We start from the raw sequence: 17,857 nt of genomic DNA on the forward strand, positions 1-17,857 counted from the left end.
CAGAAAGTTGAAAAAGCGAGCTCTGCCTTGTCCTCTCCCCTCTGGGAGGAGGGATGCCCTGGTCCAGACATCCCACGCTGCAGCAGTGTCAGCATACTCTCAGCGTAAACAGGGAGTCAAATCCACTGGTATCGACAAGTCAGTGATTTTACACTTCTGCGACTTCGAGGGAATTGCTCTAGGTGGAGAGGGGTGAAAATGAGGGCAGAGTCAGGCCCAGTACATTTCCTCTGGCTGGAAGGAGAAACCAGGCCTTCATCATTTTGTTCAAGCTACACAATAAAATCCTTCAGTGCAGCCTATTCCAAATGCATGACACTCTGCAGAAATGAGACTGGGCATGCCTGCCAGCAGCCTTGAGGCAGATGCTCTCTCCCGTTTACCAAGGCACTGCATCATCTCCTAGGCTGAACCATGTTGTTGCCAACATTACGGACTCACTGCGATGCGTCAAAGCCCCCCCAGCAGGGACACTGAACGGCACAGCCTGCCACCGGTTTACTGTCTCCTCAGTGTATCGGGGAGGGGGGGAGCAGGCAGTGTATACACGCACAGGCACACACACAAGGTACACACGTACATTCTCTCTCTCTCTCTCACACACACGCGCGCGTGCGCACGCACAGCCCAAGGGAGGTAAGTCCAGCCCCCAGCAGCGGGGCCATCCTTCTGCTGCTGGATTTTTCCAGCCAGAGCATCTTGCCGGCTCTGCTGTAATTTATGGAAATTGGTTTCTGACGTGGTGGGTTTTTCTGTTACGGCAGGGACCCTCCGACTGGAGGAGGCAGAGCTGCAGTCAGGGCACGGGAAGAGAGGGAGACGAAGAGGTGGGGGGCAGAGGGACAGCGAGGGAGTGGAGAGGACAGAGAGAGAAAAAGACACAGGGACACTTCAGAGATGGGTGAGTTATAACTAACAGAGCAGGAAGAAAGGCAGAGAAAGGGAGAGAAGAAGAGCTGTGGGGAAGGGAAAGGGAAAGGAGCTCGGAGACTGACTCGGTCTCAGGAGGGCAAACGCCAGGAGACGAGTTCAGGGAACACCCCAGCATATCAAGAAGGACCTGTTCTGTCTGAATCTTCACCATGAGCACAAGGAAGAGCTGCCCCCTGCCACTGGGGCAAGGAGACCGGGAGGAAAAGCACGGTGAGGGTACTCCTGACCTGCAGCGACAGGAGTGTGAGGTGGAGCTGAGGAACAAAGCTATTCTGCAACAGAAGAGGCGCCTTAAACAGGCCACCCAGTTTGTGCACAAGGACTCTGCTGACCTGCTGCCCCTGGATGGCTTGACAAGGCTTGGCACCTCCAAGGATCTGGTGAGTCCAGTGGGACCCCATGTGGGAGGGGGTCCTCCTAATAGCCTTCATCCCAGTTGGGAACTGCTGTCAGGCTTTGTGAAAGGGTCATGTGTTCAGCAAAGATGAAACTTCCCTTCAGCATCATCTAGGAGCAGGTCAGGGTGAGGGGAAAGAATGAATCACTCATTTTTTTTCATCCATCTTCCCATGCATCCCTTAGGAACCAAACTCCTCACAGAGGCAGGCAGACATGGACTGGAGGGACGCTCCAGGATCCAACTTTCCACTCACCCAGTACACAGATATGTTCGTCTGACATGTATGTTTCATATGGGACGTCTCCGAAAGCCCCCGTGTATTCCTGCATGATCCAGCTCAAAAGCAGGCTCCTTTCTGGACTCCGCAGGGAAGGAAGCACAGCTAACTCCGAGAGGATAACGTTTGACCTTGTCACCTTTTTGCACTGTTCTCTTTCCCCCCACTCTTTGGATTTCAGAGGGGCAGGCGCAGGGCAGGATCGCTAGCCAGGCGTGCAGGCAGCTGCAGCGGCCAGCACCAGAGGATGCCACCTCTGGGGAGGAGGCAGAGGAGCGAGGCCTGTGGGTGTCTCCTTGTGGAGACATGGAGCAGGGAGGGGATCTGTTCCAGGAGCCTGGGCAGTCTGTGGTCTGCAGGGACTTCCTCAAGGCTGGGAGCGTTTCCCACGGGATCTTTGCTGGCTTACCTGCATGCATCTCCCTCTTGCTCCGGCAGTTTTGCTGTCTGACTTCTCTCCACTGTGGAGTTTAACTGCTCGAGGTTGCAGGGGTCTAAACCGTTATCCCAAAAGAGGGCCTGGGTCTGGCCAGCGGTGGGGGCACAGCCACTTATTCCAGCTGTGCCAGCGGGTGCCATAGAAGATGTTGCCCCTCCCCGCAGCCTGTCCTTCCCTCTGTAACCTCAGACCGTGGCAGCAACACCACAGATGCTCGTGTGTCGGTATCGCTGGTTGTGTCCCAGCTCCCGTGGCAGGCCCCGTGGCTGCCGGCAGCGAGGCGCTGCCGTGCACGGGGGCACACACGTGTGGGACAGGCAGGGTCCCAGGCACCGGGCTGGAATGGAAGCCATCCTCCGGGCTGAACCCCCCGGGCGCAGAGGCTTTGCCACGCAGAGATGGGGGGTCAGCGCCGTGTTCCTGTGCCGCTGCACCCTGCTGCTCCTGCCGGCCTCCCCACAGCCACCTCAGCTGCTGCTGACAGTCGCTGGCTCAGCGGGGTCAAGGGTGGCTCCTCAGAAGCTGTCACCTCATGCTCCGCCAGCCCTTCCCAGCCACACACGTGGCTGCCAGCAGGGACCCCTCTGGCCCTGGACGCAGTCGCTGTCTGAAGTGCAAGAGGGAAGTCACGTAAGCGTTATACTGGTGAGGAACGGGGCAGGAGGGATGTCTGGCCACACCGGAGCCTGGAGGGCCTGGAGGCCGGCGGCAGGGGCTGGCTATGCCGGCCCTCCGTGCCCTGCAGTGCTGCGGCTGAAGCACCCCAGGAGGGGACAGCCAGCGTACCCCGCGGCTCTCCCTTGTACAGCTTTTGGCAGGGAACGGGGAGGACCCACTCGAGTCTTTTCGTGCAGGTTTGCTGAGCCCAGCTGCAAAGGCAGAGAGGAGCATGTCTACCTGCCTCGCTTCGGAGTCGACTCCTGTCACACCGTGCCCCCAGACGACAGCTGCGGTGCCAGCCAGCGGCCCCCGTGAGGGTCCTGCCATACGGCTGGCTGCCTAGGCCTCCGGAGGCTGGCACTCCCATGCCCCACGTTTGCTCCAGCTTGTCTGGGTCACTCGCCACAAGCAGCTCTCCTGCTCAAATTAACCGTGCTAGGCAGGAGACTTCCTCGCACGCAGGTGGCATTCCGTCACTGAAAACCACTGCGTAGTTCATGTTTGGTTCATAGCAGAATGGCCGGGACATTTTCACCGTGGAGTTAGGGAAGCAGTGAGTAAAGCATCACATCTTTTCTGCCACGGAAACTTTGCACTGGTGTTAGAAGGCACAAAATAACGTGTGGCACCTGTGCAAAGTTCTTACACATCGTGCCGTATCTGGGGTCGGTGCAGTAGCTGCGGTACCTCATTTCTGGTTTACCTTGGGGCGAGAGGAGAACCAGGCCGTAGATTTCCAAGAGCAATTCAGCAGTCCCTGCAACCTGAAGGGCTGTTGTGATATTGCTGTGATGTTTTGGGAACTGCAAATCAGAGTCCAAGATATGCTTTCAGGCACTCCTCTGGCCCCATGCAAAACTCTGTCTATGTCTCCTAAATTGATCTGTCACCCTCCTGTAGGACAGGGCTGCAGGGCTGCAAACAAAGCAGCAGCAGGAATTGCTGGAGACGTTGATCTTGCAGAGAGCACAGAACACCCCTAGAGTCCTACAGCACTTACGCTGAGAGTTTAATTCCCCAAAATAGGTCTCCATTGACAGTGCCAGAAACTCCAGCTGTGGCAGCCCTGCATGTCCTAAAACTGGAGCAAGGCCCTGTGTCATTTAGAACTACATGTTTTCTTATACAACGTCAGGCTGTTGATTTTTGCCACTCTTTTCTGTGTATTTTGTGTGTGTGTGTTCAGCTTATGCAATGCATCCAGCACCGTCTGGGATTTGATGGGCCCATCACATCTCTGGCAATGAGTAATTACACATTTCAGTGCAGACCTCGCTTTTTTTCCCAGATTTATAACAACTACAAGCATGACACATTTTTTTTTTTTAAACGGAGAAGAAAAATAAAGTAGCTGCACGAGCTAAACCATCCTGAAAGTACCAAGAAGGTCCAAATATCTGGCTTCTCCCTTCCCAAAAATCAAGATCCCAAGCTCATATCGGTTCCCTAATTATAGCGAGGCCTTGAGATTTCACTTTGGAGAGCCTGAACATGATGAGTTGCGCTGGGAACCTGCTCTCACCCTTCTAAGAGCCCTGAGAGGGCCTCCCTCCCAGCCGCTGGCCACAGCTCCTTCAGGTCCTCCCTCACCACCCTCTTCATCTCGCTGTTTCTCACCAGCCCAAGAGAGACAACAATCACTTCTCCGTCCCACTGGAGAGACAGAAGACAGGGAGTGCCCCAGGAGTCTGCTCCTGAACCCCATGCCTGCACAGTCCCAAAGCTCTGCTAATCCCCATCAGTGCTTGGCCTCTTCCCAGCCCAAGTGACAAGAAGGGGACAGAGGTGGCAGCTGCAAAGGGCCTGCTCTTTCTGTGGGAAAGGCTGTGGGGAGAGGGAAAGGTCCTTTGCATGCCAGATTGTGAGAGGAGACAGGAGGGAGGATGGGAATTTGGAGACCTGCTGTCAGTCCCCTGCCCTTTTCCCATGGCCCAGATTTTAGCTGGCAGCCAAACTGGCACTGTGCTCGGAGTATTTACGGAGTAAACTACAAGAGCCAGCTGTGCTGTGGGCCTGCACAGTAAGCTGGGAAAAGACCAGGAACACAGAGATATTTTAACCTCACTTTTATAACTACTGCAGCGTCTCTTATGCAGCATGTGGGGGGTCTGACTCCTGCCCCTTGAGTGATGGGGAGACAGGGGCATGAGGGACGCGGCACCTCGCAAAGAGCAACACTGAGCGCAACCGAAGGGCCAGTAACAGCCCTCCTGCTCCAACCGTGGGGTAAAACCGACAAGTCAGTGTGCTTCGAGATGCAATTTACACACTTTCCTGGCCTCAGCCCTCTGACCAGCATAAAGCCAGTCTGAAGCACACAGACACTAAGGTTAGTAACAGCCCAGCGCATTGGCAGGTCTGGTCTCATTCAGATGCTTGGCCTGTGCATTGATAAGATCCTACATCAAACTGCTGCACCATCTGGAAGTTGATTTTAAACGTTTGTTTTGAGAAAGATGAAAACAATGGTTTATGCTGTAGCACATCAGCCACTGTAGATTCTTTGCCTTTCTTTACATAGGCAGTTGTCACTGAGACCGCTATTGTCAGCCCTGAGCAGCTGCTCTCCTGGAGAAGGACCACGGGGCCAAGTACATGGAGAAAGGACAAAGCAACCTGCGACAGGCCTTCTCCATTGATGCTGCCCATAGTTGATTTCGTAGCTGTGCAGGGACTGGAGGCACTGGATCAACACTAGGCAAAAACTAGAGCATCAAGCTGATGACAAAGGGAGCTTTCTTTCCAAAGCAACACTTTCCTGGGTGCATATGCAATGCTGGGACAAGAAGTTTTTCAAAATTTTTCATCTCCTTTGGTGCACCTCCCCTTCTGCCCAGAAGAAAGGAAATAGAAATGAAGTAGGAATGTGGGATACATGAGATATGAATGAGATACTTGAGATGATAGATAGGAATAAAGTTCCTTCAGCTGTTGATCTGGCTGATGGTGCTCCCTTCTAGCTGTGAGCAAGTAAGGGCTTCATAGATGCTCCCCCAACAGGGAAGGGAATCAAAATAGTATCACTTCTGATGAAAGGAAGCAGAGACAGACTCCAAAGAACATCAGAAGCTAGTTTTAGTTTTATATGCAAGGGAAACTTCCCACCTCACTACAAATAACCATTTGTATACATAAAATTTCTAGAGTCCTGCCTTCTTACCCACATGTACATCACACACTTGCTGGGTCCCCTGTCCCCTCCCGCATTAGAAGGTGTGAGCATGCCTGGTTGGATGTCAGTGCACACCCACCAGGTAGTGTGTTGCAGGACCTGAACAGGTATGAAGCTGCTGAGTGCATGTTTAGCTGAAGGAACAGCTACGCGTGGGGAAAACACGCATCAGGCATGCTCTTCTCCTCCAGTAACTGCGTCGCAGAGACCTGCCTGTCACAGACATCCCAACACTTTATCATCACCTTAGTGGCTACAGAAAAAACCTTGGGATTTTGGGATAAGTCTGTCTTTCATCATTATGATCAGTTGGGTTCAACATTTGCAGTCTGCTTCCTTGGGCTAGCAAAAGTCCTTGTCCTGAGCTCCATACTTAGCTGGGATTTCTCTTTCTTTGTGATGGAGACAGCAGCCGCATAGTGTGGTCCAGCGGCGCCTCTTGGAAGGCAATCTGAACAAGCTGCGGGGCGAGACCAGGGTTCAGTCTGCATGGGTTCAATCTCCGCTGGCAAAAGACCAGGATGAAAAGATGGAAAAGGGAGAGGACAGGAGAAAAGAGACTTCACACCTGCTGATACAGTGTCAGGTAAGGCAACAACACGGCGCTGATTTCACAGTGATGGCAAATGCTCGGTGAGCTCCAGCTGCCCCACTCCGAGGGCCATGCAAAGTTATTAATTGCAAAGCCAGCTGCAGCCAGAGAGAGCAGATTTCCCACACGGCCTCACCTAGAGTTTTGGATTCCGTTCTTCCAACAGACAGAGGAAAGCCTTTCTGCCACATGCATTCTAGTCGTCTATATTTGAAGATAAATTACATTACTCACATCTCCTTCCTTTGGAGGCCAGCTTTTCCGTGATATGAGGTATTTCATAGCTGTATACAGAAGCACGGAATGTCTCCTTACTACTCTAATACAGGTGCCTCTAGTTAATTTACACTTACTGGATCCAGTCTGGTCTAATTCTCTCAGGTGTCAAAGGACCGCCTAAGAAAGTGGCTGTGTTCTGAATTAGCACTGTTGCATTTCTTGATGAAAGCAGTATTTTTAGCTCCCTTTTCTTATATCCTCCCATGAGCAGAACATGCTCCTTCCTGGCCCCTGTAGGTAAGAAAGCACATCCAAAAGCTGTGCCCATGGAAGAGGGCTGCATGGTTAGAGCTGTTCAATAGTATGCAGATACAAGACTCACCGAGATGTAGACCTGGTATATAAAATTCATTTTAAAGCTGTATTTATTTCAGTCACCTGTCATAAAAAACATCTCACATGTTAGAGTGTGAAGTCTACACTTCCAGGAAAACCACATATACCTTTGAAAATTCAGTTGGCACAATTAATTATCATATGAATACAACCTGGTGGCAAATTTCTGAAACATTCAGACCAGGTGTCTCAATACCACGCAAAGCCACTGTCTGGTTTGTTTTCCAGCTTTGACTGTTGCAGTTAGGCGTTGCTTGTCCTGGGTTTTAGTCTCTGCTGTAGCTAGGTTAACATAACCATACTTGGAAAAACAAACCAGTGGGATGAATGGCTCTCAGGGTAATTTGTCCAAATAGCTGGAGTCTTTTTTTCTTTTTTTTTGAACAAATGAAGGAATTTCTTTTTTTTTTAATCACCACTCTATATTGTTTTGTAAGAGGAAACTCAGTGATAAATGGTGGGGGGGATACCAGGCACATACATTGAACAAGGACAGGCATGCATAGGTATCATGTCCCAGGGGCAGCAGCTAACTCAGCTTCAGAGTCCACTACTCATTCCCCTCTTGTGTTTCTAACGGACCGTACCCCAGCTCTCACACACATGTTTTCCTTCATGAGGAAGGTTAATGGACACCACAGTCCAAGAAACAGGTCTAACGCTGCACTTAACTCCCTCTGAACTCAGTACCTTCTGTGCAGGCATTTCTCTCTTTTTCTGCCCTTCTTAAGAGCCAGTCACTGTTTTCCACACTTAATCTTCTTACATTGAAGGCAGGGAAGCTCTCCTTCACTTCTTTTTAGTCTTGCTGCTTTTCATGTTCACATTTGTCAACTTCAAAAAGCCTCGCCTGTAAGTAACAGCTCTATGGCAGGAAATGGCACTCAGGCTGCTGACCTGGCACCTTTTGGAAATCTGCTTGACTATGGTGTAGTTTTTATTAGAAATGGAACACGACCCCAGTGAAGTCTCTTCTCTCTGACAGCAGCTCCTGAGAAAAGATCATCCACCAGCATAAAGCTTCCATCTACAGTCAGGCAAGTATGCTGGAAATTTCAAAGTGGTAACAAATGCATCACCCGACTAGTAACTGAACTTGACTAGGAAATAAAGCTGAATATATGTAAACTTCAGTGATACAAGGAGATTCAGGCAATAAGTGTTTTCACTCTAACAGGTTACAGTTGCCCTGTGCCAAAGGCCTTTTTAAGTTTCAGAGATCACAGAGAGACCCAGTCTATAGCAGTTGTACTGCACTGTCCCTCACCCTCTTATTTACTTGGGTGGGTTGCTCACATGGTGCTTTAGCAGAACTTCCTCCTTTTGTGGGAGTTTTTGCAAAGCACTTTGGAAAGCTTGTCGTGACTGGCATCTGCATCATAAAATCAAGCAGCTATTTTTTGTGGTGAGGCTTGTCTCTTGCTGACTTGGAAATAGATGCTAAAAGATTCCACTGCTATCCCAAGCTGCTTTTCCTCTGTGCTAAAGCAATGTGGAATTAATCAGCCTTGGTTGGTTAAAGCAGCTTCTTGACTTTGGAACTGGCACTACTTCAGAAAACAGAACTCTTTATAGATGGTGATCCTTACTGATTCTTCTCCCCTCTTTCTCTTTCTTGGAAATCCAGATAATTAACCTTTAGACAAAGACTAATGGTGACTGGTAGTAACAGACTGAAAATTCTGAGGCAGAGATGAGAGTGGGTAATGTGATGAAAAGTCCTTTTAGTCCAAGAAGGATTGCAGTACTCCTTACCTAATCTGCACTGTGTTTGTGGTATGCTGGACTAAGGACTCTCCTCAGGCTCCTGGTGAGTTCTCTGGGCAAATACTGGTATAACTGGAAGGTGGATTGCTTTTGTGAGGCTGGCGGAGCCGTGCAGGGCTGTTTACTACTGAATGAGACAAAATGTTGTTTTCCACAGAATAATCACTGTTCTGTTACATCCTAGCAAGTTTTGAACTTGCAACTTTCCCAGTCTGCTCTGAAACAAAACTCAAGAATCCGCTAGTGATACAGTTTAAATTTATTATTGCAATGCTAACAGTTTGTGCATCTCAAGTCTGCCTGCTCCCAAAGTGGTTCCTTAGCAATTGCTATCGATACTCCAGGTCTTCTGTTTCTGAAGAGCTGATGTAATACTTTTTCGGTAGCTGGTCAATGAGCTTCTGTGAGCCACAGGGATGGTTAACACTTTCCCAGTAGAATCCATGTCTGTTGATAAGGAAGAGCGGATTCAGCCGGACGCTGTTAGCAGTCTGCAGTCTGGGCAGATGTGGTAGCATACCTGACCTGGCGCTCATGGCTAATATACCCACTTAGGTAGTGAGGAGGCACAGGGAAGCAGAGTACAGAGGCTGAGGTGGCAAATGCTTAGCAGGTGTCTGCACTTGGTGCTTTATCTTGCCTCTCTGCTTAGTCTGGCCAGAATCCTTTCAGGCAGGGCTGATGTATCGGTGAGGACCAGAGAGCACAGACATTACAGAGCTCTAAAAGCAGAAGAGGAGGCATTTTGCCAAAGAATCAGAGGATGGTTTGGGTTGGAAGGGACCTTAAAGATCATCTAGTTCCAAACCCCCTGCCACGGGCAGGGATAAGGGACTGTCCTCTGACTCCAGTAAATTTCTAGGCTGTTTTCTCTCTAGAAGCCTGGACTTTGTAGCACCAGCTTTTGCAATAAATAGCTCTTGTCGTGTGGGATGTCTCCAGCTGGCCTTGGGGACCTCTACGGGCGGGCACTACTCCTAGTCCTGAATGTTTAAACCTGGCATGCCAGGCAGCCTGGAGCCATGGCGGTAATGTATGTTCTTGAACAAGCAGAAGTATTGCCAAAGTCGGGAGCTTCTAGAGTGCTTTGCAGCTCTTCCCCTTCTCTGACGCTCTAGCAGGTTCCCTCACTCGCTTAAAGCAGATTTGTGCCAAAAGGCGGGAGGCGTGCAAGAGAATAGGTGCACATTCTGGGAACAGGCAGCAGCTCAGCTGGGTCTCCTACCAGCTCTGTCATGTGTGATCTGGATTACCGCAGGATGGCAGTTCAAGCTGCTCTGCAGTGAAATGGAACTGCTCATTTGTGAAGGAGCTGGGGGATTATTCCAGTCCAAATGTGCAAAAAACTGCAGAGAGGGCTTCTGAGGGCTGGTCTGTCTGTGGTCTGACTCTATTTCATGAGTCTTCCAGCTGGTATCATGTCAGTTAAGTTTTGTGTTCTCCCAGCCTGTGACTTTGCAATTCTGTGGCAATTTCCATACCATGTGCTGAAGAGCAGCCTTGGATTGAATGTAGATGCCAGTGCAGCTGAGACTGAGAAGCACATGATATAATGGGGAAGGCATAGTGCTGGCAGCCAGAAGTTTGTAAGATCTGTCTTGGCTTTGGCTTTCCTACAGTACTTGGCGTTTTATGCTTCACTTGAGTGTTGTAAGAAGTCCCAAGTGTTTGCAGTCACATGGGACTGTTAATTAACCAGATATAATTATTTGTGAATAAGATTTGCTTTTTTACATTAAAGGAGAAAAAGTGTAACAACCAAATCAGGAGCTGCTGAAAATATGCAGCTGTGCATATTTTCTCTGTGGATACTGCTTGAGCACCGCTCTCCTTTTTCCTGGATGAGGCCACACACGGTGAATGCTCTTCCTTCTAAAACTATTGATATTGTTTAAATATACATCATATATGAGTCTTACATGGTTCTTGGTGAACTCTGTAAAACAATACAGGTTGAGATCTCTAGTTCCAGTGGTCTTGCAGTTCTTGAGAATTTCTCAATTAAGTGGCCATTCTAGGAACATGGTATCTAAATGTTCAGAATGATTAAATTCTCTACACTGATGTACTGCAGATGCAGTTTAGACCAGAGAAAAAGCTCCAAGACAAAACAGACTTGAAGCTTCCAGCATGTACTTTATGAGGTTGCCTTGAGTGCAATTAGCTCTTCCTTCTCTTTATTTTTTTCCTTTTTGAACAGAACTCTATTGATGTCCTTGATAACCCTATTTTTTTAAACCTTTACCATATACGAGACCTGCTGTTACTTCAGTACCTCTGGCCTGCCATTAAGGACCTCTGTGCAGAGAAGACAGAAAACAGATGGCAAGCACATCTCCTGTTCCCTTTCAAGTGCAAAGGGATGAAGAAATAAAGTGGGCAAGGCACTGGGGATTATTCCCGTAAAATCATTCAGAGGTGACTTGGGTGCAGGGCATCCAGTCTCTCCCTTTACTAGATGACACCAGCTGTGAATATTGCAGTTGTAGTGTTTATGTCATATTTCTTAAAAGAGCTGTCTAGGAACTTAATGTAAGCCCCACACAAATTAGAAGCCTCTTGCTTAGGTTGTGTCTTGGATTCAGGACTCACTTGGATGTGTCAGTTATCTTGTGAACTGCCTTAAATTCAAACTCTTCTCCGGTATGCTTGTCCTGGCGTGGTCCTGCTTCTCCCACAGACTTCTCCCTCTGGAAGCTTTTCAGCTGACAACAGATGTCTAGCTCTGGAACATTGTTCCCTGTGACACCAGAAGAAATGGAGAGAGGAAAGCTACAAAGGCTGTAGCACATGCTTATATTCCTTTAGAAGCTTTTATCATATCAGTTATTGCTCTGTTAATAAAATCTATGTGAGTTTTCTTAACAAATTCACAAGCATCTTTTGCCTGGAATACTGCTAAGTTGAAGTCACTGATAACAGATAAGTGTCTGGGCAATCAATAGAAATTGAAGAAGATGAATTAAAAAAGAAGCCTTTGGCAGAGGTTTGCAGAGCAGTGGGGAGACAACCGTTGTCTTCGACAAGTCTCCTGGTTTCTGCCTACTGCCTAAAGCACCACACCTTCGGCTGTGTGGCTAAGGAAGTTCTAAGAGATGGTCACACTGTTAGAGGACTGGGTATGCCAGTTTTGAGCCCACAGTAATTATCTGTTGTTATTTTTTCTAGTGCCAAGGTCAGGTATTGAAAGCAACTGTTAACACCGGGTGTCTACCAAATCTCATCTCCAAGAGCTGTTTAAACCAGCTGGGGTAAGTCTTTGCACAGCAGCAAAGGAGGGGTGGCTAAAAGAAAACCTATGGCAAGAAACTAGGCACTCTTGATTCCCAGCCCCAGTGATAATTACTAGCAGCTTTGCATGTGCACATGGCTGTTTAGGAGAAGACGCAGAGGGTGGGCTACAGGGCAAGGCATCAGAAGCACCCACAAAGTTGTGTGCAGACCCCAGCCTGGGAGGCAGAGCTGCGTCATTCTCTCTGTGCGTACTGCAGGGCAAAGCAGCCCAGCTAAGGGTTAGCCTCGGCAGTGAGGAACCCAAATGGACGGCGCTTTATGGTTTTGCTTGTGGAATCTGCCTCCAGTCATGCTGTATGAAAGAGATTCCTCCTCTTGTGGGCCTGTTCCCAATGAGACCAAGAAGCACTGCCATCAGTGAGAAGTCCTGTTTTTCCTCCTCTTCCTCTGCTTGAGGCAATAACACCTCTTGTGTCCCACAGGCTGGAAGAAGTGTCTGCCATGGACTGTGGAGACCTCTCTCTTCCCATATCCAGCGTTGTTGGCCGAGTAGAACATATGGAGTTGCAATTTGGCCAGGAGACAGTGCTGTGTTCAGCACTGGTTGTAGGTGAGAGTGCCAGCCCCTCCTCTCCCCCAGTTTTCCTGTGTCCCTCTTGCCCTGCCGAGGGCATTTCAAAGGATCTCTGGGAAAAGCATAATGGTGTGGGAGGTTGGTGATGTGGTCACCTCCGCTGCTGGCCAAGATTATTATGCTCTGTGTATATCCCAAATGTAACCAAAGGCGAAGGGCATAGGAAGAGTACAGAGAAGACTGAAGATGTTGAAAGTGGGGAGAAATTAGGTGCTTTTTGGTCCTAATACAGAATGTGGAAAATTCTTATGCCCTTCTAAAATGGACCTTTCCTAGCATTATCCAGACTGTTTGATTAGTACTCTGGTGCCCTATGTTCTCCCATTGAATAGGCACTTTTGTCTTTGGCTGGATGGAGTCATCAGAGAAACTGATAGAGGGTACAGCTTATTCCCCAGAGTGTTTCTGTGTGTACTCATCTGCCTCTGCTGCAGGAGGCACCCTGGAAGAACCTGGTAGCCCCAGAATGCTGGGTTTCCCTTGGTGTCCTGAGGAGGACCCTTTGAAGGAAGGAGCCTTAGGAGACAAGGTCAAGTCAGCAGGCACTGGAGCACGCCCAAAGAACAGCAGAGGCTGCATGTTCTGCATTTCCATCAAGCTGTACATATGCTGAAACCAACTCAGTCGTCTTTTTTCCCCTGTTCTTTCTCCCTATTAGTCTTCCAGCTTTACCCTATTCCCTTTGTTTGCCTCCTCATCTTTGATGAGTATTATCAATCTTCCAAGGCCTCCCTTGCTCCCTCTTTCCATGTCCATTCTTCCCACCTTCCTAGTCATCTAGAAAGGGCTTCCTCCTCTTCACACTCCGGCTCACTCTTCTTCCCTGTTTTCCCCTCTACTTGTTCTTGCCCTTCATGGGGACTCCATACTAGCACCAGCACAGCTGGATTACCCCAGTACCACCTATCCATTTTGATGGGATGTGGACATGGCTGCCTGAAAGGACCAGAACTGTTACATCTATGCCTTACATCTCCCTGTGCACACAGTGCTCTTGTTTATGTGGTGATAAATAAATTACGAAATACAGCCACACACAGGGCAAGCAGGTATCCAGGAAACATGGGGCATGTTAATGATGTCACGGGTGGCTGCTGAACCCTGGAGACTCTAGGAGCCGAGGACTCCTCCTTCCCTGCCAGTGAGGTCCAGATGGATGACTCTAACACCCACAAGGTTGCTCTTGACCAGTCCAATGCATGTTCTCAGTGGCAGGTTCAGTCAGCAGCAAGGCTGAAGTATTCCAGAGAGGCACATACAGAGAGGAGGACACAGCCAAGGCCATCCACACAGATTGCCACACACCTTTACTAGCCCTCACATCAGCAGTGCCTTTACCAGCGCTCACATCATTGCCAGCACAGATAGCCCAGTGCCCAGTCCTGGTCCTCCTCTGTCTGACCAGGATGGAAGTTCACTAGCAGAAGCTCATACATCCTCAGTCTCTAGCTTCACAAGCACACTCATATTCACAGTCTTCAAATAACAGCACAGCTTTTAAGTCTGTCTTATATCCGTGTCTGGACCCTAGGTCCCTCACCTAGCCACTGACCCAGGCCTTGAGTCTTTCCAGCTGCAGGTTTTTTTTCTACTCACTGGCTAGACCAGACTGAAGTTTTCTAGCTAATTATGTATACAAATCCACCAGCTTATAGCATTAAATTCACCGCAGAACTATAAATACAAGTCTTTCTAGTTAGTGGCATTTAGACCTCTCACACATATGCCCTGTCCTTTTCAGTTGCTGGTTTGTAATCCTAAGGCTCCCGTGACCCTGGTCAAAATTGGTACCCAGAGCTCCCTTGCACGCTGATCTCTCCAGCTGCTGACACTCGGGTGTATCAGCCCTATGACCTGTGCTCTCTTCCCCAGCTACTGGAACCCAGACTTCTCTTGCACACTGGCCTGCTCTAGTTGCTGGCACCTGTGAGTTATGTCCCCTTCTCCAGTTGCTGACACAGACCTATAGGGCCTCTGTTGTCCCTTCAGTTACTGGCACCTCTCCGCGTGCCAGTCCCTTTGGTTGCTGACATCTAGATTATTTGCCCTTTAACCTGTGGCATCTTCTACATTTGCTGACACGACTTGCAGCAGTCACACATAGGATAGAGAGGTTACACAGAAAAAAAATTACTTTATAAAATTATTTAATAAGAAGATCAGATAGATTGCGGCCATCAGGAGCAGGGTTTGGTCAGACAAGTGAACTGACCAACAGCCTGCTTGCATGTGACTGGCTCCCTTACTCCCTCTCCTCTTCATTATTCCATGCTTGTTCTTCCCTGATCCACCCTGCTGCTTGACTTCTCCTGCCTCTGGCCCTTCCCCTACACAGCCCACAGCAAGTTTTACGTGATCCCACAAGCCTCTTCTGATATCTCATAGTAAGTTCCAAACAATCCCACAAACCCCCTCAAATATTTCATAATACTCGTGATAATCATAGTTCCTTCCCCTTAGCTAAGAAGTTCACTTTGACCTTCTTCAGGGTTGTGCCTGAGTAGCTCCTTTAATGACCCACCAGTCAGTGGCAGACGGGTGTTGGTCTCTGGTATTGTCACTGTTACCACCCGCTTGTTAATGTTTGTGTGTTCAATTAATCACTTTCCTTGTTATTTGTTATTATTTACTTTATACTGAATAGACCATAACCACGTAACTTTATGAACCAGCTGCTCTCATATTCCACATCCTCCTACAGGAGAGACACACTTTCTTTAGAGGGGCAATATATATAGTCTTAAGCCTGATCAGTCTCTTTTCTCTTCTCAGATGATGAAATGCTGGAGTTTTGCATTGGTCTCCAGACTCTGTTGTCTCTCAAGGTAAGGAACAGCTTCTTCCTTATTGCAGGACTCCTCTCAAGAAGTTTGCAAAGATTTGATTGCTGTAAGCATCAGGAATATTTACTTCAGGTCTCCCAGGGTGCTACCGGCAATGCTTGTTGCACAGCTGCGCGGCTGGCTGCAGTATGCTCTAATTCCTTTCCAGTCTAAGTCACTAATTACTTTCCAGTCCTTCTTAAAGGTTTTAGGAAAGGAATCACCCAGTAGGATACTATCACATCTTCCATTCTTTGTATTCCTGACCATCCAAGTTGCAAAGGCAACGAGGGAACTGAAGAGGCAACAAAAAAAAGGCAAAGCACGCTGCGTCACAAGTTAGATTTGTGTTGCCTTTGGAAGGCAGATGTGAACAAGCTCTGTCCTCGCTTTGAGCTAAGTGAAGCTGCACGATCACCATCAGCGTGCAACAGTAACCAGACACGAGTGGGAAGAGTCCTCTCCTTTTGTCAGCTCAGCTCAGGGTCAGTGCTCTGCTGGGCCTGGCGCCTGGGTGGCTCAGAGCATGGCTGCAGCAAGACAGCTTGCTCCTGCCTGTCAAATGTTTGTAGCCACATGTCAAACACATAAGCAGGGAAAGTCTTGGGCTGAATGACTGAGTCATGTGAGGATGTCACCTCAGAGGGAGTCATAGGAAGAAGTGAGGCGAGCGGCTCTCTGAAGGGTTTGGAGAGGAATTCATTGAAGGGAATAGGAGCAAGGAGGCAGCATGGGGGACAGGGAGGGGAACTGTAAAGTCTCTACAAACCAAAAGTGGAGTTTTTTGATGGTTATACAGGTTTTCCCCAGTCACAGACATCATGAGATTTGCTATCTGAAATGTCCAGCAACTAACTGGCTCTCCCCGTCTTTAGTGTTGCATCGACTTGGAGAAAGGAGTCCTGAGATTTAAAGCACTGAGTCAAGAGCTGCCTTTTCTACATGCCTCTGAAGAACCTGGTCAGTGACTGGCTGCGTTCCCAAAGCCTAGGGCTGAGGAGACTTGCTGCCGTGAGAGAGAGATGAGGGTGAGGCTCACACGCCCCTAACCTTGCTGAGTTCTAGGCTGAGGCATTCGCTGGGGAGTTAGAAAAAGGCAAATGGGTGCTGGAAGCTGTTGTTGCTGGGAGTGCCTCATCTTGAGAGATATCCCTCCTTTCAGTGGACCCTCTTGCTTGTCCCCATGTGCTGAGTGGGCATTTTGTTCTTGTTTTTCTATCTGTCCCTAGTCACTCCAATTTCTACTTCTGTACTAAATTCACCCTACCCTTTTAATGACTTATTTTTACAATACCCTCTGTTCATGAGACAAGAGAGTCTCTGTGAACAGTCTCCGGTTGTTCTGTGGACAGGAGGAGAGTGCTTTCTCCAAAAGCCTCCAAAGATTGCCATGAATATTTCCCACCTCTTTGCCTCAATGTGAGAGGACTCCACTCCCATTTCTTTGTGGGAAGGGCTCTGCGGCCAGTCACCTCACTTGTACTCTGGGAAGCTGGATTTTATTACTTTTTCCTGGCTCAGAGCAGAAGAGAAGTATTTTCTTGGAAAAACCTTGCAGCAAGAACACTTTGAGAGTCCTTAATTCTAAGAAAACTTTGCAGAAATGCTGAGTGTAGATGCCTAGAGTACGGTGAATGCTCACAGGGGCTTGGGCTTTGCCACTGCATCCTTGGCCACTAAGCTATATTATATGAATGGCAATGCTGTTGGTGTTCTATGCAGTAACCAGACTTGCACACCCTGTTCTTCTGACCAGGCCTCTCCTCTCTGCACTCCAGCTGCTAGAGCTACATTTCTGCCACCTCTGCTGCACCATCAGAGATCCTGCCACTCACTTTAAATGCTGCGATGAATTACAGCACCCAGAGTCTTTTGCTCTGCCAGCTCCTTTCTTTCAACTTGAGATCTAGTGATACATCAGCCTCAAGTCCCAGCACCTCACAGCCCATCAACTTTCCTACTCCTGCATGAAACAAAATCTAGACTTCCTTGCAGTATCAGCTCAGGTCAGAGAACTGTGAACTTGTCTGGGATGATCAGGGTGATTGTTAAATCACTTAATTGTTGGGGGGGGGTTAATATTTTTTTTTATGTGCATCCTAGAGCATAGCTGTATGACGAATATATAGTCTATTCTTTACTAGCTCTAGGAAAGATGCACCAGATCAGGGCTTGTTCCATGCCTTTTGACTACTTATTCACTACCTGCATTTTGCACAATGTCCCTTAGTCCACCCTTAGAATGTCACGACACCCCCGTTTTGCCTATCTTCTTGGATTAAACACTACTGGCTCTCTTCTTTTTTATCAAG

At 48.6% G+C, this 17,857-nt stretch overlaps 1 protein-coding gene across 4 annotated transcripts; it reads left to right on the plus strand.

Moving 5' to 3' along the window:
* The first annotated feature begins 599 nt into the window (after positions 1-599).
* On the plus strand, positions 600-17,857 carry NRIP2 (nuclear receptor interacting protein 2). 4 transcript variants are annotated; one of them, XR_005828113.1, is made up of 7 exons: positions 607-1,313; positions 6,291-6,467; positions 12,024-12,106; positions 12,572-12,699; positions 15,496-15,548; positions 16,421-16,573; positions 17,302-17,857. XR_005828113.1 is itself a non-coding variant. In XM_040595819.1 (6 exons), exons 1-6 carry the CDS (start codon positions 1,083-1,085, stop codon positions 16,511-16,513), a joined length of 765 nt encoding a protein of 254 aa, XP_040451753.1. In that variant the 5' UTR covers positions 608-1,082; the 3' UTR covers positions 16,514-17,857. The 4 variants fall into 4 exon arrangements, 3 of the variants coding, with proteins under 3 accessions (XP_040451754.1, XP_040451752.1, XP_040451753.1); XM_040595819.1 differs by having other exon boundaries at positions 608-1,313; positions 16,421-17,857; XM_040595818.1 differs by having other exon boundaries at positions 602-1,313; positions 15,496-17,857.

The sequence above is a fragment of the Falco naumanni genome, chromosome 5 (genome assembly GCF_017639655.2).
Source record: "Falco naumanni isolate bFalNau1 chromosome 5, bFalNau1.pat, whole genome shotgun sequence".
In the NCBI taxonomy this organism is placed as follows: Eukaryota; Metazoa; Chordata; class Aves; order Falconiformes; family Falconidae; genus Falco; species Falco naumanni.